General features: G+C 41.6%; 1 protein-coding gene and 1 long non-coding RNA gene across 4 annotated transcripts in view; both read right to left on the bottom strand.

Annotated features, from left to right (window-relative positions):
* The window catches only part of LOC130605540 (uncharacterized), a 271759-nt gene that overhangs the window by 178794 nt on the left and 69332 nt on the right, over positions 1-23633 (bottom strand). The gene's annotated exons all lie outside the window — the stretch shown is intronic.
* The window catches only part of SHOC2 (SHOC2 leucine rich repeat scaffold protein), a 69680-nt gene continuing 57640 nt past the window's right edge, over positions 11594-23633 (bottom strand). For all 3 annotated transcript variants that reach the window (XM_057421086.1, XM_057421085.1, XM_057421087.1), the window contains 5 exons: positions 21517-21705; positions 20081-20203; positions 17865-18002; positions 17239-17356; positions 11594-15314 (listed from right to left, as the gene is read on the bottom strand). In XM_057421086.1, coding sequence (XP_057277069.1) covers positions 15106-15314; positions 17239-17356; positions 17865-18002; positions 20081-20203; positions 21517-21705 — 777 coding nt within the window. In that variant the 3' untranslated portion in view covers positions 11594-15105. The remainder of the gene's footprint in view (positions 15315-17238; positions 17357-17864; positions 18003-20080; positions 20204-21516; positions 21706-23633) is intronic.

Below are 23633 nucleotides of genomic sequence, written 5' to 3'. Positions count from 1 at the left end.
CTCTGGAAAGAATCGCTATGGTAATAAGGCTGCAAAATGTGTGTTTTGAACAAGCAGCCTCAGGAATTAATTAATTTCCAGAAGAGCAGTGAGATTCTGGCAAGGAAAGAAGCAACAAGAGATGCTGAAGGACAGACTTGCTTTTCGGACAGTCTGGTTGAGGCTTACAGAAGCTGGACAAACCTAAAGCTGTCTCAGTGCTGGCAGCAGAGACTCTGAGGGGGACCCATGAAAGGGGCAACCACTAGAACAAGGTGCAGACATTACCTCTCAGTAGAAGCTACTTGCTGACTTGACACAAGCAATCAAAGTGGGGAGCTTTGGTGTGGAGCCATATAGGTGCTCCGTGACCAGAGGTGAACTGCAGTCAGTTTGCTTTGTACTAGGAGGTCTGTGGTTTGTACTGATCTCAATATTTGCACATCCATGGCAGGAAGCCCTCCTTGTGCCTGATCTTGCTGACAGGTGTATTTGCATAAATCAAAGCAGGGTGTCTTTCAGGAACATTCCCTTTAGTCACTGGGCTCCTCTGGGGGCAACACACTGAAATCCCATGGCTGCTCACCCCTGCTGGACTACTGATGGAGTAACCCTTCATGGCAGCACTGGGTTGGCCAGTTTTCCTCCAGGCCTACAGCAAGCAGGGGCATCCAAGTCACATACATGCTTTTTCCCATTACTGAGTTAACCCCAGGAGGAAAAACTCTGTAGGACCCACCAGGGGAAGAGGAACAAGACCTTCTGCAGGCAAACCTGGCACTGCTGGATGCAGTGATGCCACTGCAAAGTAATAAAAACTAAACCAGCAAGCACAGCATCGCATTCCCAGGCAGGTGTTTCAAAATCCATTTTTTCCATGCATTTTAAAAAATAATACATTTTTTAAACAATCCTCAGAAACGTGGCTGCTCTGCCCACCCCTCCGGCTGCTTTGGGACCTCTCCAGGCACTTCTCCTCCTGCACACACATTCAAACCCGCAGCCTGCCCTTTCCCCATCCGCCACTGCACATGCGAGGCTGAGGTTTGCTCTTTTCCCAGCTCTCACAGCAAAGGCTTCTGCAGAGCCGTGTTTTCCAACAGAGTTTGTCTGGGCTCAGCTGCTGGATGTACTTTCCTGAGTTATGTGAATAAACCAGCAGGAAGCGGATAGCTGCGGCAGCAGCCTGTGCTAGCACCTAATCCCCTCGCGTGCGGGGATGCTGCCGTGGTATCAGATGTTCAGAGGGGAAGGAAAGGAGGCACACTGAATATTACCTATGGCAGCAGTTCTTCACTACCCCCAGCTGCAGAGAGCTGGCTCAGACCAGCACAAGATGGATCCTATGTGATCATCTGCTCCTCCGGTGGTTTTCTTTGCAGGCAGCCTGAAAGCTCTGCTTGCTTGCCCTCATTAGCTGCTGCTCATGTTGCCTGCCCTGTTCGGCAGGATTTTAACTGCCAGGTTTGATTGCACAGCCCTAAACCAACAGCCAAGAGAAATGTTTCTGTGCTACAGATCATAGCATGGCAGCCGGGGTGAGGTGGAGGCTCAGGGGCTGCGCTGTTGTGAGCCTCTAGTTTGGTTATTCATTATTCACCTTCTTTTGCTTCTGCCTGGTGGCCCCTGCAACATGAAAGGTTCATTTGAGCTCTGCAGGAGTGATGCACAACAAGAAACCTCTCCGGCTGCCTGCGTGTTGCTGGCCTTGAGTCTCTCAGGCACTTCATGCCTAAGGGAGAGAGCAATGTGCATTTTCCGTCTGTAGCTAACACGAGTACATGCACGCATGTGCTCCTCTGTGCCAAGTGCAGGAGAGTGTGGTTTTGTGCAGTCCTATTTACTTTATCCAGTTCCCTATGTGAGAATCCTTCCTCCTTACTGCATCCTGCAACATGGCCAGAAGCACCTCTAAGGCCATCCCTCAGTGCTGGGGAGCAGCTCCATCTCCCTTCCCCAGGCTTCCCAGGCTGCCAGCTCATGAGGTGGATCCCACTGAAATTAGCCAATAACAAAGGTAATTAAAAATACCCAAACAGTCTATGGATCATCCCTAATACATTACAAGGAGCTTCCATACTGCTCACCATCAGCTCCTTGCTCAGGGGACTGACTCACTGCCTCACTTTACCAGACTACAATGGGCTTTTCTGTATATATGGGATCACACAGCCAAAACACAGCCCATCAAGCGATAATAGAGCACTGCTGCACTCTTGGAGCCTGCATCATCAGCCTCTCCAGGCAGCGCCAAGCCAGTGGCTGTCCAAGCCTGCAGTGCAAGCAGAGGCAGTGCACAGATGGCCAGAAGGGTTTTTATAACCAGCTTTTTGGTTCTGGCCAGCAGGCAGGGAGGAGAAAGGTTGGGCTCCACTCACTTTCCTTATAACCTTCCCTAAATGAAACCCATCAGGTTTCTGCAGCTCAACAGGTTACCTTTCATCAGTGCAGCCAGCCCACTTTTAAGGCAAAATTGAGGCTGCCTCACTTTCAAACATTTAATTTCCCAACTGGGAGAGGTTAACATTCAATTACTCAGCTGAGGAGCAGCTTCTTCGTTCAAGTTCCACTCCCTAAGGTCCAAGCGTGTCTCTGCCCTTTCCCTCCCTGTCCTTCACTATCTCCGAGACTGACAATGACACTACCTCTGGCCAGAGGCTGCAATCAGTAGCATCCATTCAATCCCTCTTGCAAAGGCAGAGGTCCCCAGGTGAGCTGTAACTCTCTGGTTCACTGCACATCCACAGCAAGCTCCTTTGGCATGGCCAGAGCAAAGCAACCAGCTCTGAAAAGAGAGAGTACAACAAGAGCAGCCAAGCAGGGATTAGAGGCTGCAGTTCCCACTGGCACGGTGTGGTCCTCACAGTAGGTCCAGATCATCACGGGAAAGGGGGAGCAGATCATATACCCCCTTCAGAAACCAGACCGCAGCAATCTGCTAGGGGGGGAGACAGCTTTCCCGCATCGGGCAGGTTTGCTTTTTGCATTTAACCCAGCTTGCCATGTCTGCATGAAGCCAGGGTGGCAGCACTAGAGTTAAAAAGATCAAAGAGCCGGGGCTGCAGCAGCAGTTCTTGAAGGCTGAACTCTACAAAAGGTCCAGGGGATAATTGCCTGAATTGCCAGGTTCCCAGAAAGCAGAGCGCATCAGCATGGTTTCACAGGCAGGGAGGCCACCGGGGAACACAGCAAGACTAGCTGAGTTTTCCCTTATTACTTATTTCACCATCTAGTGGCAAAAGCAAATAACACTGAGAAGCCATCCAGGAGCTGCATCTGGCTCTGGAAGGAGACCTCTCTTTGCACCAGCTTCCCCTAGTTACCCCCACATCTGGGGACACAGGGGAGGGCACAGGGCAGCATCCACAGCCCTGCAAGTCCGCTGGTCCTAAATCATGGCTCTGTATAGACTCCTCTGCATGGAATGACTCCCATCCCAGGACCATCTGCCCATGCCCTGCTGTAACCCACAGGCTCCTGTAGCTTCTCCTCCCCGGGTGCCATTGGCCACCTCCTGAGCCAGCCTCTCCCCAGAACTGCCTGGCTGGCTCTGGGGAAGCCCCGGCTCGCAGGGGGACAACAAACAAGGGTATCTGCAGAAGAGCAGCACTGGGTAGTGCAAACCCAGGTGTCCTGGTGGCCAAACCCAGCTTAGCTAAAGGCACGGGCTGAGCTAAGCCCCCAGGAAACGGTACTGGGGTGAGCAGTCCTATCCTTTCCCCACATCAGCTGAACTGTTAGCAGCGCAGTGTGTGAAGGAGAAAGGGTGTCGGAAAGGAACACAAATACAGAATCACAGAGTGGTTTGGGTTGGAAAGGATGATCGCCTAGATCGAACCCCTCCGTCTTCAAGAAAAAGCCTTCATGGTGGACTCAGCCAGGTGTTAAGAGCACATGGATGCTGGGAAGAGCTTGTCTTCAACTCTCTATAGGAGCATTCCCCCTGTCCTCCTTTGCCATCAGGCCATGCAGAAGGAGAGATCTCCCCCATGCCTAGGCCCCCTTCCCACAGTCCACTCACTTGCACACAGCAGAAATGCTTCCACATGGGTCTGCTCTATGGCAGGGAAGGACCCTGCGGGAGAGCTGCCAGAAAGGAGAGTCACAGGGCCAGGATCTGCCCTGTGTTTGACCTCTACTGGTGGATGGCCCAACACCTCCCTGCCCCGTGTGCTGACAGCCAGGAGCTGAGAGCAGACAGGAACGTTCCTCATCCGGCAGGCACAGGAGGGAGGGTTCCTCTCCCCAGAGCCAGGGTTTCCATCCTCGCAGTGGTTTGCAGGTCCCACATGCCACATTGCCGCAGAGGGAGATCTATCATCGCTACCGTTCTCGTTCCTCATTGCCTACAATACAATTATCCCTATGCAGATTGCAAGGTACAGCTGCTTTTTTTTTTTTCCTTTCCAAATCAAGTTTAAACACCGGCTTTTATTTGCTTATTCATCAGCTGCTTTTCAGCAATACAAAATACTGCTCTCCCCAGGAAGCATTTCTCCTATCTGGGAATACTATACCAAGGGGGGGTTATGTGTAATCAGGACAAAGCACTTAGAGAAGGCAGGCTGATAACACTAGATGCTGAGAGAAGAGCTATAATATGTCTCCACTTGTGCTTTTTCAACTCAGATATTCCTTTTCCCTTGAAACGTCCTAGGTAGCAAGGGGAATTCCTGCCAGATAAAATTCAAGAGCAAAATAACCCGTGTCTTTCCCTGAAGTGTAACAGAAAACTAAGCACATACCAACAAGCACTAACCTCTCCTGCTACAAATAAAGCTCTATTCCTTTTTTCACCCCAAGAAGTCATTTTCAGACAGAGGAATGGCAGCAAATTCTTTTGCCACAGCTTTGCCTTTGCAATCCAATGAAGGATACAGCAGGGCAGTGCTCTCATCAGCACAGGATGCCATCCCCATCCTCACAGGGCTTGATGTCTTTCAACACCCTCTGCCTCCCTAAGAGCAACCGATGAGAGCTGCAGCTCGGGGCAGAGAAGGGAGAAATCTCTAACTACTGCGTGTACAATCCTGCTTTTCAGCCTGTCAGCACTAGTTAAATGCAAGGGCAGAAGGGCTGAAAGGGAAAGCAAACTTGACGAGAAACACTGGAGCGTCCCTGCAGCCAGGGAGCATTGAACCTGCCCTGAACTCTTCTTTCCACTTGTTGAGGCCAAGCCATTTACTGGGTCACAACCACAGAGAAGTGGAAATTGCCGTACAGCATCCAAGCATTACCAGGGCCGTAGTCCCAGCGCAATCAGACACATAGACAGGAAAACAGCACAGCCGCAATCGTGAGGCTTAACAGCACCTTTTCACTTCAGCTGGGCTAAAAATACCCCCTGGATCACCAGAAAGGCAGCTCACTGCAGACTGCAACTGGCTTTAACTGACAGACCCTCAAAACTGCTTTGTTGAGGAGACCTTCCTTGCTGCCCTACAGGCAGGACGCATGGGGATCAGCTACACAGGAGCCAGGCTCGGGTACTACCAAGGAGGATTCCCAGTGTGTCCGAGCACTGGGATACGTCACCAGGCCAGCAAAATCCTCTGGAGCTGGTCAGTGAAGATCACCTCTGATTCCTCACTACAATCCAAGCTCAGTTTTCCTTAAGCAGAGCAAGAGTGGTAAAAGGGAATAGTGGCAACTTTAACACGTATCTTCAGAAAATGTAATTTTTTTTTAATGATTCCGGGGAATTAAATGTCTGCATGAAAAGAGAATGACATTTTCTCATTACTATTTCACCAACAATTTAATTGTGAGAGCATGTGGGTTTTCCTAAAGCAAAAGCAATGAGTATTACTAAGCATTACACATATCTCAGAACTCTTTACGGGCCCCTAAGCACTCTATATCACTTCAAAAACTAAGACATTTGCCCTTATTCCTAAATGGTTTGGAGCAAAGATCGGCCACAGAATTGCCATTTAATCAAAATTCATTTCTATCTGCGCCTTGATATGTATGCCAAGCCAAATCTGTTATCTGGTAAGTACTAAGACATCAAAACCCTTCACAGGGACTCTGAGACACCACGTAAAAGCCTGTCTGGGCTCTACAAACCAAGTGTCCAAAGAGCCAACAGAGAAGCTGCAGAGCAATGCACAGCTGTGCCATTCGCAGCAGATCCATCTTTTATATTTCCCTCTCCCAACCATCTGTTCCCAAATCCTTTTTTAATCCTGGTGCCTCCTTTCTGTAAAAGAACTACAGAAAAGGGGCTCATAGCTGATATGACACAAGTTCCAAAGAACAGGATGCACCAACAGGTATTTGGAAGAAGAGACTGATCCTATACCATGTGTTTGCTCTCCCTGCCCTTCTCCACTTCAGCTCAGCACAGCATGGGAAGCACCAGGGTGGGATAAATCGCTGTTTGTAAGGAGAGGGAAACCTGAAGTAGGAGAGATGGCAGGTGAGAACACAAGTGAAGAGGATGAGACCAGATGTGACACTACAAGAGCACACATTGAAAAACCAGGCACTGCGGGAAAAGCCTCTCCTTTCCATGCAGGATTCTACTACTTCCAAAGTACAGTTCTGTTTTGATGTGACATCAAACCCCACCACATTTCAAACACTTCTTCACAAGAAGGGATGGCTTGGCTCCAGGAGCATCCATCTGGTGGAGCCACAGACGCAGGAACCTTGGCATGCTCTCTGCCCTGCCTGCCTAGGCAGGGGCTCCGCAGGGGACCCACTTACCGCTTGGCTCAACTTGCTTTTAAGGAGTTCCCTCCAGTGCCTCTCACCCCTTCCAGGCAAAGCTCCAACTCCAAAGCTGCTGGAAATGCCTCTTGATCCCCCACACCAGAACTGTGCTGTCTGGTGCAGCTTCTTGGGAGGCTGGAAACGCCCAGCAGGCCTGAAAAGAAGTACTTGGAAAGAATTAAAAGATCTGAAATCAGAGCTGCCTCACTGACCACCAGCTCCCTACCTAGCTGAATTTCTTGCCTTCTGCTATTCTGGCAAGGACAGATGATTCCAACTTCTCAGTTATAACTTCCCACACTTAACATACTTGGCAAGGACCAAAAAAGGCTGATGGGCATCCAAAAAGCTTAGGTCACACGGAGAGAATTTCACTGCACTGTCCTTACCATGCCTTTTTTCAAACAATGTTTTAAGGCTTTAATGGAAAAATGTATTTCCATTAAAACGGTCACTTCAGGCAGCATAACTACATAACACAGGGCAGAAAGCAAACCAGCTACTACTAGGTCAAGCAAAGCAATGACCAAACTGCAGCAAATTAAGGATTCATTATGAATCTTAACAAAGATACTTTACTAATAGAAAGGAAAAAGAGGGTGTTGTGGAAAGAGCTTTTAAAGGGAACACTTGTGTGCAGTTTTGCAGATAGCATCTTACACAGAGGCAATGGGGTAGATTGATCTCTAAAGACTCCTAAAAGGTTTTGCAGTGGAAAAAAATAGTTGCAAGGCATAAAGTCAGATCATTAACTGTGCAGCCCAGGCTGCCAGCTGCTCACCCAAATACTCCAGATGGCTCCTCCTCTAAAGCATCATCATTTGATCTTGGTAATCAAATTATCTCCCACTCTTATAATCCTAAGTGAGGCAAGGCTTGGACAAAGAGCTGATGGTTTTTATTTGGCCGAGATGGACTGCGAAAACGAAGCAAATTCACTTTCAAGGCACTCAGCCTCTTCCAGTTGTATGAAAGCTGACCACCTCCAGCCCTTTAACACCTTTTCCCTACCATCACCACCACATACATTCAAAGCACCAGCTATATTCTATAAACTTGCTTAGCATCCAGACACTGTATTTGCTCACTGAACACTTCAACATACAGTAAGTATCTAAATCACAACTTCCCAGTAGTGAAAAGTAGGACTTGTCACCAGAGAGCAGTGCTGGGAGAGGGAGACTCGGTATTCTGAAGCACTTACACTGGATTAATTACACAAATGTGTAATTGTCTCACCAGAGTCATGCAAGATGCTGTCTGCACATTTTTGAGGGTTTTAATACAGCCTTGAGGACATAGGGTGCCAGAAACAAGATCTTTTCTTCGCTTTTCACTCAATAAGAGCCAACACGTGTGGTTCTTCTGAAGCCAGGCTATGGACAATCTATGGACAATCACTTCATAGAATCAGAGTCACAGAATGGTTTGGGTTGGAAGGGACCTTAAAGGTCATCCAGTTCCAACCCCCTGCCATGAGCACGGACACCTTCCACTAGACTGGGTTGATCCAAGCCCCTTCCAACCTGGCCTTGAGCACTGCCAGGGACGGGACAGCCACAGCTTCTCTCGGCAAAGAAGTGGTCATGACCAGCAAGCTCCTCCCAGTACCAGTGGTTGCCCAGCACAGTCTGGCAACACCAGTTACCAGCAAGATGCTATTGGGTTGGGGGGAAACATCTTTTTTTTTACTGTTTTCCTTTTTTAAACTATGGGAATTTCTTGCATAGCTTTCTGCAAAGGCTTCAAGGAGGAAAATAAAACCCAACTTTTGTGCTGCCAGTCTCCAACTTCTCTTCCAAAGAAACAGTGACACTAGAGATTTCATAGAATCATAGGTTAGGATTGGAAAGCACCTTAAGATCATCAAGTCCCAACATCCCTGCCATGGGCAGGGACACCTCACACTAAACCATCTCACCCAAGGCTTCATCCAACCTGGCCTTGAACACTGCCAGGGATGGAGCATTCACAACCTCCCTGGGCAACCCATTCCAGTGCCTCACCAACCTAACACGAAATAATTTCTTCCTTATATCCAATCTAAACTTCCCCTGTTTAAGTTTTAACCCATTACCCCTTGTCCTATCACTACAGTCCCTAATGAAGAGTCCCGTCCCAGCATCCTTATAGGCCCCCTTCAGATACTGGAAGGCTGCTATGAGGTCTCCAGGTATTGTCAGAAAAGGTTGAGCTTTGACAGTTTAAAAAGGCGATCTGATGTATTCAAACACCCCATCTTCCAAAGCTACACACTCTTACCAGCGTGAACAGAGTATTTTAAATCCTGGGATTATTTAAACCAGCATGCTATGGAAAATTTAATATTAACTTTGTTGTTCATATCTAGTTGCAAGAGATGATGAGAGTCAAAGGAGACCATTACTGCAGCGGGTGGCTTGGGTCTGAAGTCTAAACCCCAATCTGATCACTGCCTAGTGGGATTATTCCCCAGTGGAGTTTGGCACTAAATTTTATTGCTCACTCAACTTTAATTTTCACAACGGAGCTGTACTTTCATCTCACAAACTGGAAGCACACCAAGAACAAAATAGCCTCCTAAAGGCCACGAATTAGGGAAAAGAATCAGAGCTGGTGCTAGAAAATGATACAGAAAGGCAGCAAGAATTGTTGAAGAATGGAAGAGATTTTGTTTGAAGAGAAGCAAAAAACTAGAACTCCATGGCTTGGAAAAACACCCAAAACACTGCCATTTATGAAAGCAAATAACCAAAAAGCCAGAACACAAAACCCAAAACAAACAAACCTTCAACAGTAGTAAAAAACAGATGAACAGGAAAAAGACTGTTCATAAATTTCTTGGAATGTAAGAACTAGGGGTCACCAAATGAAATAAGGTGGTGTGGTTCAAAACAAACAAAGGGAAGCACTTTTTCACCCAGCACATAATTATATTGTAGAATTATCAGGCACAGGATGTTGCAGAGGCCAAAAACACAAACAGATTTAGAATTAAAAGAAGAAGCAAGCACTTTCTTCTGTGAATTTGCCTAATCTATCAAGGGCTCCCAAAGGCAGTGATGCAGATGCCGTTTCCTTTTTGCAAGCCCTTCAAACTCTGCTTGGTGAGGTCTGGGAGCCGTACGCCAGAGGAACTGTTCCATTCTGTACCCCTCTGCCACCCAGCCCTGTGAGATAAGGGAGGGATGGTGCATGGCCCAACATCACAGCACAGGACAGCCACTCTTGTGATGAGACCAGGCAATTCAGATTGCTGGATCACTTACAGGAACAGTGAGCAACTCAACTCATAACAGGCCTTCAGGCAGTTTGATCAGACCTGGTTTCAATCAGCTGAGATCTGATATAAGGACAGAGGTGCTCAGCTCATTGCACCGGCGACTGCTGCACATTACAAGAACCTTTTCCAGTTCCTTAAAGCGATCAGCTGCAGCAAGTACACTGGTGCCCTCCTTATCCATCATTGTATCTGAAGTGCTGAGGCCTTCCTACTCTGACTTCAAATGATACTATAACTTCTTTGGTTGTAGAACATCTTTGAGAATGATCTTCTTGAAACAGTGTCTATCGTAATGAGCTTTATGGAGTTAAAAGACAATGGTTCAGAGCTGTGTTATGTCAGCTTGGCAATATACTAACTTTTATTAAACCAGAGGTTTAGATACTGGAGTCTGTCTTTCAAGCACCAGAATTCTGTATCTATTTTAATTTTACTGTAGTTGAAATGCATTTTGCACTGAAACACAAGATTTATTTCCCCTTTCAGAGAAAAAGGCTTGGGCTTTTTTTGGTTTTGTTCGGTTTACTATATGTCCTACTATATTATAACAAAATGAAAGTAAAGGATTTTACCAATACTTGCTTTGTAAAAGGTGTCTGATGGACACGACTCCGCGTAAAGCAGTTACCATCATGCAACTTTTGTAATTGCCTTACATGAAAATCTGTATTTTACTTGAAGTCTCCTGAAGAGTGATGAGTATACAATGAGAAAGCAGCTCTTGATAATTTGGGGCACTGCAAAAATACAACTTACACCCAAGTTAACATCAGACTAGAAATACTAGAAAACTTCCAAAAGACTCAGTGGCAGCTTATTTACAAATATACTATTTATAATGAATGCATCAATACAGAATGACTCTTATAAAAAAGCAAGGCAATCTTTTATATAGACATAACAATCAACATTACAATAATTCAGATTAAAAGTACATTTTTGTAGACTGTTTACACTCTTGTTTAGCTTTTAACCACAAAATTAGTGTGGTCTGGTATTTTTCCACAGCCAAAGTCCTGTGCAGTCCTGGTTAAGACCTAAACATCAGAATAATAAACATAATTTTCTGATCTTTGCTAACAAAAACAAAAACCTTTTGTAGATATTTTGTAATTGTCCTTATTGTGCCTTGAAGTTTGCATTGTGCAAATTACTGCCAACTGCACATTTCTAATTAGAAGCTGTTCTGGCTTGCTGATTTGATACAACCAGGGTGTGATACTACTTTTAGACCAAATTCTTAATTGCATCCAGATATAGAGACTGGTTTGTACTGCTCGAGACATTTAATTTGGGGTTAAAAAAAGAAGAAAAAAGGAAAAAAATAGCCTCTCAAATTTTTCCTTTTGTGAAATAAAAGATGTTTTTCAGACTCCCAGGATTAAAGATGATACTTGAATTCCAGGTGACACAATGGGTTTAAGCACTAAACAGCTAGACAGAGTACTAATTTACTAACTCATGTACATGAGCAAACACGACCTTCAAGAAGCCTGAACATGCACTGTCTCACACAACAATAGCAAGAGATGGAAAAAACAGCAGAGAAAACCTAAATCTGAGAGAAGTAATGAAGCAAACATTCGACAACTCAAGAATCTTTCTAAAACGGGTGTATGAATTTAGAAGTTTCCAATAGCATCTGGCAAATGGAAAAGTACCAATTACACAACTGTAACCCAACCTCACAGGCAGCATTTCCACTGCATTTATATTAGACAACTTTGGTGATGAACTTGAATTACCAACTGACTTTCTATTTAGTAAATTTAAATGCAATATGTGACCAACAGGAGTCACAATGCTAATTATTCTTTATTTAACAAATCCCTGATCTGCTTTACACTTTACCACACTCCCATAATACTATATACCCTATAGTACAGTAATTTAGCTAGTTAAATCAAGGCAGAATAGTGTCTTTACAGAGCATGTGTATATGTACATATTCTTATGTACATAGGCACAGGCACATACAAAATTGATATTTTACCTACAGACAAGCAATCTAGATCATGATTTTCACCCAAAGATTGTCAAAATTGCAATAACCCTCCAAATTATTACCCCTAGTATAGCAAGTGGGATACATATTTAATAAAAGTATCCGGGAATCACCTGTTTCTTTGTCCATCTTGTTTTCAAAGTTGCTTTCAAATAAAGAAAGAAATAATTTCTCCACCTTGTCTGTGCTTTTATACATATAGATACACAAATACACGTATATATGTATGTATACATACGTACACTTGTGAGGATGAAGTTCTTTCCATTCATATTGATTAGGCCAAACAAAATTCTTACAGATGTATAAGCTAGCAAGGTGTCCCCAGCTGAAATGTCATCAGGCATTAAATACAACTTAGAAACTGTACCAGTTAACAATCCAGCATCCCGGGAAATGCTCAGTCTGTTGTGTCAGGATGTAAGACTCTTCTGAATGACCAAAGCAGCTGGGTTTATACAGGTCTGTGTTTAGATTTGGATATAAATCCATGTATATACTTATATGGATTTATATGCATCTATCCTGAATCCCTGCTACACATTTATACTTAAACCTTTGGATAATTTTAAAGAACTTCTCAAATTCTTCTGAGTTGATTTCTCCTGTACCAGAACTTCTTGCACGCTGCTTTTATTCAAATCTCTCTTGAGATGCTGAAAAAAATAAGCATTCACCTCAGAATGTATGAAATTAAACTCCTAAAACAGGGCTCAGGGTTATCTGGCATTGCAACAACCATACTAGTACAAAGGTGTTTGAAAACCTATCCTGTTTTTAATATAGCAATGAATTAAAACACAGATTTATTCCTATAAGTCTAATGAAAAGAACAGTTTGTTTTTAAGTGAGTGTAACGAGCACTATTTTGGTAACCAACTTCTCCACAAGAATTTATGTGAGAGAGGGTCAGCTCCAATCATACAGTCATTTACCATGTACCTTAACAAGGTGAATAATCCACATATTTACAAACTAAACAAATTCAATCCTGTCAACTCATAAAAAAATGGGACTGAGGAGCAGACAGTGAATGAGACCAAGACGTCTGAAAACACAAGGGGTCGCCACTTTTGTTTTAAGGAAGCATATCAATCAAACCAGTTTCCCCTAGGGACCTGAGGGCACATATATGGATTTAGCAGTATATTCAGAAGTTAGATTACAGTCTAGATACTAAGCATTTCAGCATCTTCATAATTTTAACACCTTAATGCTGAGAAAGATTAACTCCAGGCCGAACTGTAAGGAACTAGCCTTTTATAAAGTCTAAACTGAAAAGCTACAGTAGATGTAAAAAAATAGGGGAGGTGGGGAAAAGAGAGTGTGTGAGAGAGAACAGAACATTACTTAGTAAAATCCAGTGACATCTACAATAGTTTTACAGCATGTTTAAGCCCTCTAAGGTTTTATATCTCCACCTGCCTTCCATTTAAACTTACTCCTTGTTAATGAAAAGATGTATTACAAAACAGAATGCAAATAGATCAAGGCAATACGTCTAAGTAAGCATGCCTGAAAGCCGGAAACAATATTCCCTAAGTACATGAAACAGATTTCCCATGGCATTTCTTGATTTGACTTTGTTCAAAAGATACAGTCCTCTAAATCACACTACCCCAGAAGCAATTCCAATGAGCATAAACCGGACAGTTCTTGAGTAACCGTGGAATGCAACCACCTCGAGTTCCTAGCCTCCTGAAATAGGACAACTGGCCCTACAAGTGCAACAACAGTGTGAATCATCCTGAAGCATCTTCTGCCTTTTGAACAACCAAAGAAGTCATGATAAAACTGAATGTCTACTACTTACAGCATTTCGCTTGAGCTACCAACATCTAAGCACAAATGAAAAAGGTGCCTCTTTTTTAACAGATCGGTTTAATACTGAAACAGATAGGATGAAGTTAAAAAAAGAATAATCAAGATACTGAACTGAATATTTTGAAGCAAGTGCCCCAGCTGTGGGGAAAAGTGCATTTAGTTCAGCAGCAAAACAGCACAGTGTGAAGATATTGTGCTTGGACACAGAAGTTCCATAATGGAAGGAGGTACAAGGCAAGTCAAGATATAAAACCATAGTACATTGTTAACCAACCTTAAAACTTACATATATTGCAGTGTTTAAAAGTAAGACACATTCATTTATTGTACAAGGACTATAAGGAATCCTTAAAATTGCCTGTTGTAGTTTATGACTCAACATTGTAATAAAAATGTACATATATATTATTTCCTTGCCACTTAACTGTACTGTTAGACCTCATGGACTTGTTACTTCACAAAATGAAAACCGCTCTTCACTGAGTATACTCCACGTTTTTACCAATCTGAAAAGGTTTACTTGCGCTAGAAAAGACCAACCGCAAAAGGCTCAGTTCAGATATGTTATGCCTGCAACTGATAACTCAGGGAAGCAAGACTTAAAAGGAATTCAAGCTTTTTTCTTTTTTCTTTTGTTTTGACTGCATCCTTTTCACCTGCCAGTTGTTCTGATGAGCACAGGGGTTTAGCATACAAACCAGTTGATAAAAATTCATCAGCAGAGGCATATAAATTCTTGATATGATTGATTAAAACAGAGCAAATCAGAATAAAACAAAATCCAGTGATTTACTCTGACTGTAAACAATATAAAAACACCATTTGCTTCAAATCTCAAAATAAGTTAAAAGAAAATCCCAACCTCAGGGCACAATAACCCTTGCAGGTTTTGACACAAAAAAAAGATGGAGAAAAACAGAAGAGTTCATTATATAAAGGTTATACATTTCTCTTAACTGAAAGTAAATCTAAGCAAAACTATTTTTGTCCCTTAAATTTAAACTCGGAGTTCATTGGCAATTGCTTTAAATGAACTGGCATTTCCAGATTATTCAGACAACTTTCATCAAATTCAGCAAAGAAAACTTAGACAAGCATTTGTACAGGATAAAAAAAAAAAAATCTAAATGGCTATGATTCCTCTATTAGCAGAAACACATAATGCAGTCTTAAATTTGCCTTTTTATATTATTTATATATTTATATATATATATAATATAATATAAACCATATATATTATATTATATATACATATACAGACAATTACAACATTAACGCAGTTTGTATTTGTACAGTGTATTGGACAATCCGATTAGCGTCAGACCATGGCACGATATGGTCCCTGCATTTTTAGGAACTGAATGATGAAGGAGGGTCCTCCTGCAACAATCTGAGGTGGAAGGTGGCTGAGCGGGCAGTTCTCAATACTCATTATTGACAGTTTGCTGCAAAGAGCCAGCTCAAAGGGAAGGCTGTGCAGATTGGGGTTGTCATTCAAATACAGTTCTTCCAGATTCTCCAGTGTACCTGGTTAAAATAGAATAATACAAAGTAGGTTTTGATTCATGCAGTTTATAACCTCTAAACAGAAGCTCTAAGTCCTCTTGAAGATTTTTTACTATATAGAATCTTAAGTCAGTAATTAACGCAAACTGTTTTCAAGCACAGCAAGTTTTTTGTTCACTGGTACCTAAGCCAGAACCAATTTGCTTTAGTTTCCCTGTAAAAATTCCCGTTACTACATCTCCTTTAGTTAACAACTGAATTAAGACTACATAGAACTAGAGAACTGAGAGGGACGTCACCTTAACTGTTCAGCCAAGTGCTTTGCAATTGTAGGTGACATTGAATAGCTATTTAGTTAGAAGGGCCTAGAAAATCTTTATCCCATGCAGTATCTATTATCTCTTTTCAAATAGCTGTCATACCTTTTATGTAATCAAAACCCATATATTAAGGACCTGAAGCTGTAACTGTAATGCGTCACAGGAAGAAAGCAGGTGAAATCTCTGCACAGCAGTGAATTTATTAAACGAAACAAAACTTTGATTTTTTTAACTGAATCCAAGTTTTACAATTCCCTCTAATGCAGACACTGCAATACAGATTAACCAGAAGCTGGTAAACAAAGAAATTTCTTCTTTTGTAAGACTTCCATTGCTCCACAACCATCAAACATAAAAATTAATCCATGTCTTTAAAACATACTCCAAGCATACAAGTCCTTCTCAAAACCTTCCCCATTTTCCAATCTTATGTACCACAAAGATCTCCTATAAGCTAAAAGACTACCTAATCTGTCACAACACAAAGAAGTAGCTGAGGCTTAAGGCAGAGAAAACCAGCAAAAAAGAAAGGTTGCAGAAGAAATAATAAGAAATAGCTGATAGCACAATAGATGAAGCAGTCACATCTGAAAAGTTACCTGTTCTCTAATCTGTTAAGACTAAGCTTTAATAACCAAACTGTACTCCTACAATAGTATTTCAAGTGTGCTTACTGACTTTAATTCCACAGCTTGCTTCCGCAGCATCCAAACTCTCTCCATTAACTGAAGAACTAAATTACAAAGCCCAGATTTAGATTCCTTCAGGCTCTTCTCTCACTGAGGCACATTCAAGATGTGCAGCAGTTGTAATGGCTCTTCACTAAAGATGCTGGGAGAAACAGACCATGCCCCACCACCCCATCTGCACATCATTGTTTCTGACCAGTGTGCTTTGTATAGCTTGTCCCATCCTTTTTACCTCTATAATAAGCTGTAACTTTAAGATGTTAACTTAAGGGCTCAGACTCATGCTCTGGGCCTACATGCTAGCAACGAACTACAAAGGAAACAGGGGCTCTCAGTTTCAGATGCTCTGAACCCCACTTACTCTAGATGTCTGAAGTAGACAAAAGAATCCTATTCCTCCTTTTATTTCAGTAGATTTCCTCCTCTTCACTTTACCTCATCAAGGTGAAAAACAGTATTATGGTCTATAAACAGCAGTGTGTGCAGAGAGACTATTGGCAGAAATATTTACTTCAGCTGTCTACACCTGACACAAGGTTTTTGTCTACACCATTGAATTAAGAGTATTACCAATGCGTTTCCCTTCTCTTCCCAAGAAAACATTTATGAAGTTGAGCGATTGATAATACACATATTGTGGGAGAATTTTGAGAAAAGGGATCTCACCATTCCAAGTTCGTTTGTGTTCAGCAGCTTTCTGCAGAACAACAACTGAAAAAAGCTAGGCCATGCGTTTCACTACAGTTCAGCAAGATAAAGATCGTATGCTATAGTGCTCTTCCTGTGGCACATGCTTCATTCACATCAGGTTATGCATACTAGGGAGTTTGAAATGAATGTTGTGGCTTCTACTGACAGAACAGTAGATGCCCATCTCGTGTCAGTAAGTGCTTTGGCTCAGGCACACTGCATAAAACCAGAAAAAAAAAAACTTACCAATTTCCTCAGGAAGGTGTGTGAGAAGATTCTCTCCAAGCCCAAGGTGCGTCAGATTGGTAAGGTGACCAATACCTCTGGGAAGGGTGGTCAACTGATTATTAGTCAGAACCAATTTCTAAGGGAAAAAAACACATGTTTAAATATTAATTTAGCGACTTCTGCTTCAAATGACAGCAAATAAGATAGATATAACTGAAAACTTGATAGGTTCTACTCTTCAGCATTCGAACAAAAAATCTCTACCCTTCTCCAACATTTCAGACTTCTATTAAGCACCACTGAACGTAAAACTAAAACAGTATATAGTAAAACACCTGCCTAAATATAAAAGCTTTCACAAACACAGCTGAAATGAGAGGCTACTCCTATGGCAGTATTGTATTCATGGTACAACAGCTGAACAGCTTCAAAGAGTTAAACTCCTTCAACATTTGCTCAGTATTAACTAATAAACCTGGGGAAGAATTAGTGTGGACAGACTGTGGGCGAAGCTGCACAAGAATCTTAACTTTTGGTTCTGTGTCCAGTCACAAACAGCTTTCCCCCTCCAACTAGCTGCAATCAAATCAGCATGGTGTAAATAAAGGATGCAAGATGTTTATCTTGGCCAATTATTGTTTCACCTGCAGATCCTTGAGGTAAGCTATTTCATTTGGCAAGGATTCCAGTTTGTTTTCCTCTAGATCTAACTCTCGGAGTTTCCGTAGATTTCCAATTCCATGGGGAAGTTTCTTTAGGAGATTGTTTGACAAGATAAGAACCTAAAAAAAAAAAGATTCCAAACAACCAAATACAGAGTTTCAGCAAGGCAGAAGTAGGTAACAAGTTAAGACAGGATCTTTTTGTATTTTCAAGTAATTAAGTCCAAAATTAACCTACATGCAAATTATGGAAGCAAACTGAAAAGATTAAATAAATCAATTTGGTGACTAGCATCTTTTTTATAAAGTCTTTAATGATACAAATACATAGATTTATGAGAGAATTCTTTCAAATACTATTTTACATAATAAATGCAGAGCAGACCCAAAGACCACCTTATTTCTTCAAATGACCAAAGAAAAACAATTTCTTCCTGGACTTCCCCATTATTTTATTATGCTTCCTTCTACCTATCTCATAATCATGTTTTACACTATTGGCTGTTCCTGCCAAGTTCTCCTTAAAAAGCTTAATACTTCCTCTTCTCCCTGTGTCCCTTTGGTTAGGAGCAGCAGCAAGCAAACGCATAGATCAGAGCACGGAAGCAGAACACTGTGTAAGTAGCCACTGGCTTTCCAAAATGGTCTCCTATCACACACCTGCCCCTAATGCAGTGTTACCATCTTGTTTTTCTTCTCCTTTCTAATTTGAATTATAAATACCCTAGGCTCAAGAAACGTGTACTTCGTAACAAGCAGATTAACAGGAGTTACACTAGCATACCCTTTTTCCTCCAGAGAAGCCCTGCAGTCCTTAGAACTAAGCAAGCCTTGTGACAACATAGTGAGTAATAAGGTAATTAATTTCTGATTAAACAATGCTATTACCTAGTTATTTAACAAGGTACATTGGAACACAAGGATGTGAAAGAGCACCCAGTGTGAACCCTCACCCTAGACACAAAACTCACTGCTAAGCCAACCAAGGTTGCAAATGCCTGGCTTCTACCAATCCCAATTCTCACTAGCTTTGTGTAACATGGAAACCCCAAAGGCATGAACAGAACAGAAAACAAGGCTGAAACTGAAGTGAAAATCAAAATGAATAAAGTGAAATTCTTAGCATTAGCACAAGCAGTGTGTTGGTGGCCTTCCTTTATGCACTATGATACACACAGAATGATAAGAACAGTAATGTTTTAATCGCATAATAAGAAACAAAGGCAGGAACAGAAAATATTACCTATGTGCAATGCAGCTGACTTTGCACTGCTGTGGGAACCTTCACTTTTGTGTAAACAGTGCCTAAATAGTTCTTTGTATTTGATTCTTTAATTACAGAGAAAAATGGTGCTAACAGGCCTGCAGACCATGCAGCTCTCCAGCTTCAGCAGCCGGCAGACCACCAGCAAACCCAGTTGTTAGAGGTTACTAACCTCACAGTCACATCAATCACAGCCTTAACTCAAAGAGAACTGGGCCACTAAATAGCTCTGCCATATAATTTTTGTCCCAAATGACAAGAATTCTTTATTATTCAGAGCAGCAGTCACACTGGGAATTTGCAGTTTCAAATATGCCATTTGCTATTGTACTTGAACAGATTTGTTCCCAGCAACTCAGAGTCTACGAAGTCCCCTCAACTGCCTGAACAAGTACATCTATCTTTATGTCCCTCCAAGGCAATTAGGTTTGTCTCTGCTGATGATTCCTTGTGAAACAGGACTAGAGAATATAAGTTTAGTTCATGGTTTCAACCTATGAGTTCTTAACCCTCAAATGCTGAGTATTCCCACACAGCTACCTACAAGATCACGGTGCTACAATCAAGTCCCCTTTACATTCAAGTCCCCTCTGGCTGTAGACCATTTTATTAAGTTTTTCTGACCCCTGCTGTTTCCATGCTGGTCTCTCCAGGAATCAAACTGAGTTCAGTGCTGCTGCTTTTACAACAATAACTTTCTACATAGGAATATATATGTACTTAGCCCTTTGTGCACAGACATACATCTAGAGCCTACCGAACAACATTCAAAAAAGCTGTTATAGTAACCATAAACAGATGCAACACATCTAATTAAATAGCAGACATATATTTATTTGGCTTTATTTGACCCAAAAGTAATATTGCTTAAACCTGAAGCAGAGAACACCTATTTGCAGAGATTCACTCAGCTGTTCATGTATTCTCTTCTCACCTCAAGAGAAACAAGCCCAGATACATCCTCAGGGATTTTTGTGAGCTGATTAGTTGCTAAGTTCAGTTCTACCATACTAGTCCAAGTCCCGAAGTCCAAGGGGAGAGAGGTCAGCTGATTGTCCTGTGATTTAACATAGCAAACATTTAGGGTCCACGCTTGCAAGAAGTTGGCAAAGCATTCGAGTTATTAAACAATCTGCTTATAAAATCCTTCATAACAAAACAGTTGATAATTAAATCAAAATAATAAAATGTTGCTAATCTTCCAAATATTTAATTCCTCCAAACATAATAAATAATAAGCAGTCCCAACCTAGAGTAACCCGATTATCTCTATCAATACCAAAATGAAAAGTAGAAAAACTAGAAGTACATAATTCTCAAGACTCCATGCATCACAGTAGTTAAAACATTATTTTTTTTTTGTCCTTTCTTTGCTGCATACAATGGAAAGTGGGAGGAAAAAAGGAAAATAAAATTCACCAGAACTTTCAAAGGTGCTATCAGCCATGCTGGAATCCTAAAAATATATGGAGTTTACTAAACAAAGAAAACCCTCAAACAAGCAAGAAAGCCAAAAAAACCCAACCCAAAACAAACCAAACACACAAATGAAAACCAAACAAAAAACCCAGCCCCAAAAGACAAACAAGTAAAAGCTTCTGAACTGAACCTGAGCATCTAACTGCTCAAAATGCTGCTACAGAATTTGATCTAGAGCAAACACCACAAAATCTAAACACACCCAGGTCATACAAAGTCCTGGTAAACCTGCAAACTTACAAACAGGTACATGATAAAACATGTTCTTAATGCAAATTAAGAATCCATTTCTATCAAAAGATATTCTAAACCAGTAGCTGAGCTTAGCTACTGCACAAACATGATTTTCTTTAATTTAAATAACTCTTTTTTAACTTGAAACTAACCCACCCGTAGAAAAACATCACCTCTTTTCATAGTTCTCTTCACTCTAAGTGTACATAGCACGGACTTAAAGGTTCTTTCACTGTGCTCTACAGCTACTGCCAAAAGTCTCCAAGGTTTGGTTTTGAAAGAATATATTCAAAAAAGATCTTTTACATGATTTTGTTTATAATCTAAACTGTAACAGTAGAAGGGGGTGTAAGAAATAAGCTACTCTACATGCTCATATCCCACATGATTATTCAATAGCTCTGCAACCAACTTTCTTACTTTCATTGTTCAAACTTGAGCAAATGTCACAAAAGCTTAACTAAAACAAAGACAAAATAGTAACATTTTGGTAGTACATTTTAAGCCAATACAGATTTGTTTCTATAAGTGACAGCAGCAAGTCCACTTCAGTGTGATAAATTCATTCCTCATATCATTAAGTTTGCCAGAATTCATGGGGCAGCAAACAGTGCTCCTCATTGATTTTACACACAGTAGCATGTTTCTGTGCCTCACCTTCATGTTCAGCTTACTTAATACTTTAGCTCTAGAGAAAATTCCAAAAGGGATTTTATTGATGCGGTTGTGCTCCATATTGAGAGAGTAGATTGTGGAGAACTGGGACGGGCCACCCACAGGATAGGACTGGAAGCAGTTCCTGGCCAGTGTTAAACTAGTCAGTTTGACAAGGCTGGATAAAAGACCCTGTAGAGAGAAGAAAACCACCCAGGAACATAGGACAGATTTATTTGAATACATCTTTTTTCCCCTCATGGGTTTAATTAGAAATGTTCCCCCCCACCACCCCCCCCCCCCAAGTCCATCCCCTAAGTACATGCTGCAACACACAAACCAGTGTTAAATTGGATAAAACCTCCATCAGCAACAACCTCTGTTCACAGGAATCGGCATTACCTTATTTCCCCCTTTCTTCTTACATACTGCCAAAAAGCAAGCATATCACATTTAGAAGCACAAGTTTAGGAGGTTTTGTAATTCGTTTCTCCTCCAAAAGGATTTTTTTTTAATAACACATTGCTAAATCTTGGGCAGCTCTGAAGAGCACTGTCAGCAACATGTCCATCCTCAGCAGCAGTCCTGGCTTTGGCTAACACCACCCAACTGCATCCCCCTACAGGTCTGATGCCTGCTCACAGCTGAGAGTGGGGTCCAAAGAAGCAGCAACTGCATGCACTGTTTTTCAAACACACATTTGATACTTCCAGTACAAAGCTTTGATAATTTAATTGAAAATCTGTATTGTGATCACATCTGGTAGAAGCTTCTTTTTAGGCTGTAACAGTTTCAGATAATGGGACAGGTCAGAGAAAAAGAATAGGAAGGGAAGGATATAGAAATTCCAAGGTTTTTCCCTGTTTTCAAAATATTCCTAAATAGTTATTGCTCCACCTTTCTCCCCATCACCTTCTTCAGAAACAAAAAGCAAGAAGCCCAGAGTTAAACTGTATAGCAATGGTTGCCCATTGAACATGGTCTCATTTCACTATGCAATCTAATTAGATTCTAAAATCTCAGCAGCATTGATCTCAGAGTTTACCTGGTAGGTACGTGCCAAGCACGTTGCTGGAACTGTGGAAATGAATAATAAGATCTAAATTACTGCCGAAGTGTCACCTTTGCTTATTACTATGCTAACCTGAACTCAGCCCTAGTTGCTTAAGTATTACAGAAATTGGAGGTTTATGCATGGCATTACAGACCATAAATAATGCAACATCTGCAATCAGGAATGTGCGGTAACAAGATGATGATTCCAACCATATTCCTAATGTCAGTATTTTTGGATTGTAATTTCAGTGCTGTATTCACTGTAAAAGCTTTAAGAACATGGCTGTGCTGTTTCACCAGGAAAGCTTTGGCTACTTTTCTAAACAGTTCATTAACATTATTGTAAATAAATCAGGATCAAATGGTGACTTGTCTACATGTCATGGCTAAAACTTCAAGCACTGACATACAATTCTGCGGGCATCTCAGGAAATATCAGTGAAGCAATTTTTCCCCCCGAAGATACAATAATAGATCTTCAAATCAGTATTAATCTAACCTAATCATTAACTAGTATAACCTTTGATTAGGAAATACAGCTTCTAGCTATACTTTAATTAACAGATACTCTTTGTCCTAGGGTTAGGCAGTCCCTGAGCTCTATTACAAACACACTTTATTGCTTCAAATGGATCTTGGCATTTCAAAAAGCCACTTTTGAAGTCTGCTTCCATACAAATAATATTAAAAATATGTTAGCTAATACACTCTAATAGCCTAGAGTAATTAAACACATTTGAAGGAAAGCAAGAGAGCTTTGGCAGTACAAAGAGAACAATGCTCTTCTATCTCAGAGCTGTGGCAGCGCTCCCTTCTCCCAGCCCGTCCTTTTAAGATAAAATATTTATTAGGCATTGTGTCAGCAGCTTCAGCTGTGTTTTGAAATTCAGAAGTTTCTTCTACAAATATAGTTCTTTGTGTTATAGCACAGAATGTTTAAACAGATTACAGTATAAACTATACACTTCTGAAAGGTAGCAGCTTAAGTGTTAACGTACTGTTGGCAAATACACGTGAAGAATGCAGCGCAGTCACAGAGTTTTGTATTATGACTGAACACATCT

Source organism: Pezoporus wallicus, unplaced genomic scaffold (assembly GCF_028554395.1).
Source record: "Pezoporus wallicus isolate ANWC-B61680 ecotype Strahan unplaced genomic scaffold, APGP_CSIRO_Pwel_v1 contig_3365, whole genome shotgun sequence".
Taxonomy (NCBI): domain Eukaryota; kingdom Metazoa; phylum Chordata; class Aves; order Psittaciformes; family Psittacidae; genus Pezoporus; species Pezoporus wallicus.
This window is presented reverse-complemented; position numbering and strand designations above follow the sequence as displayed.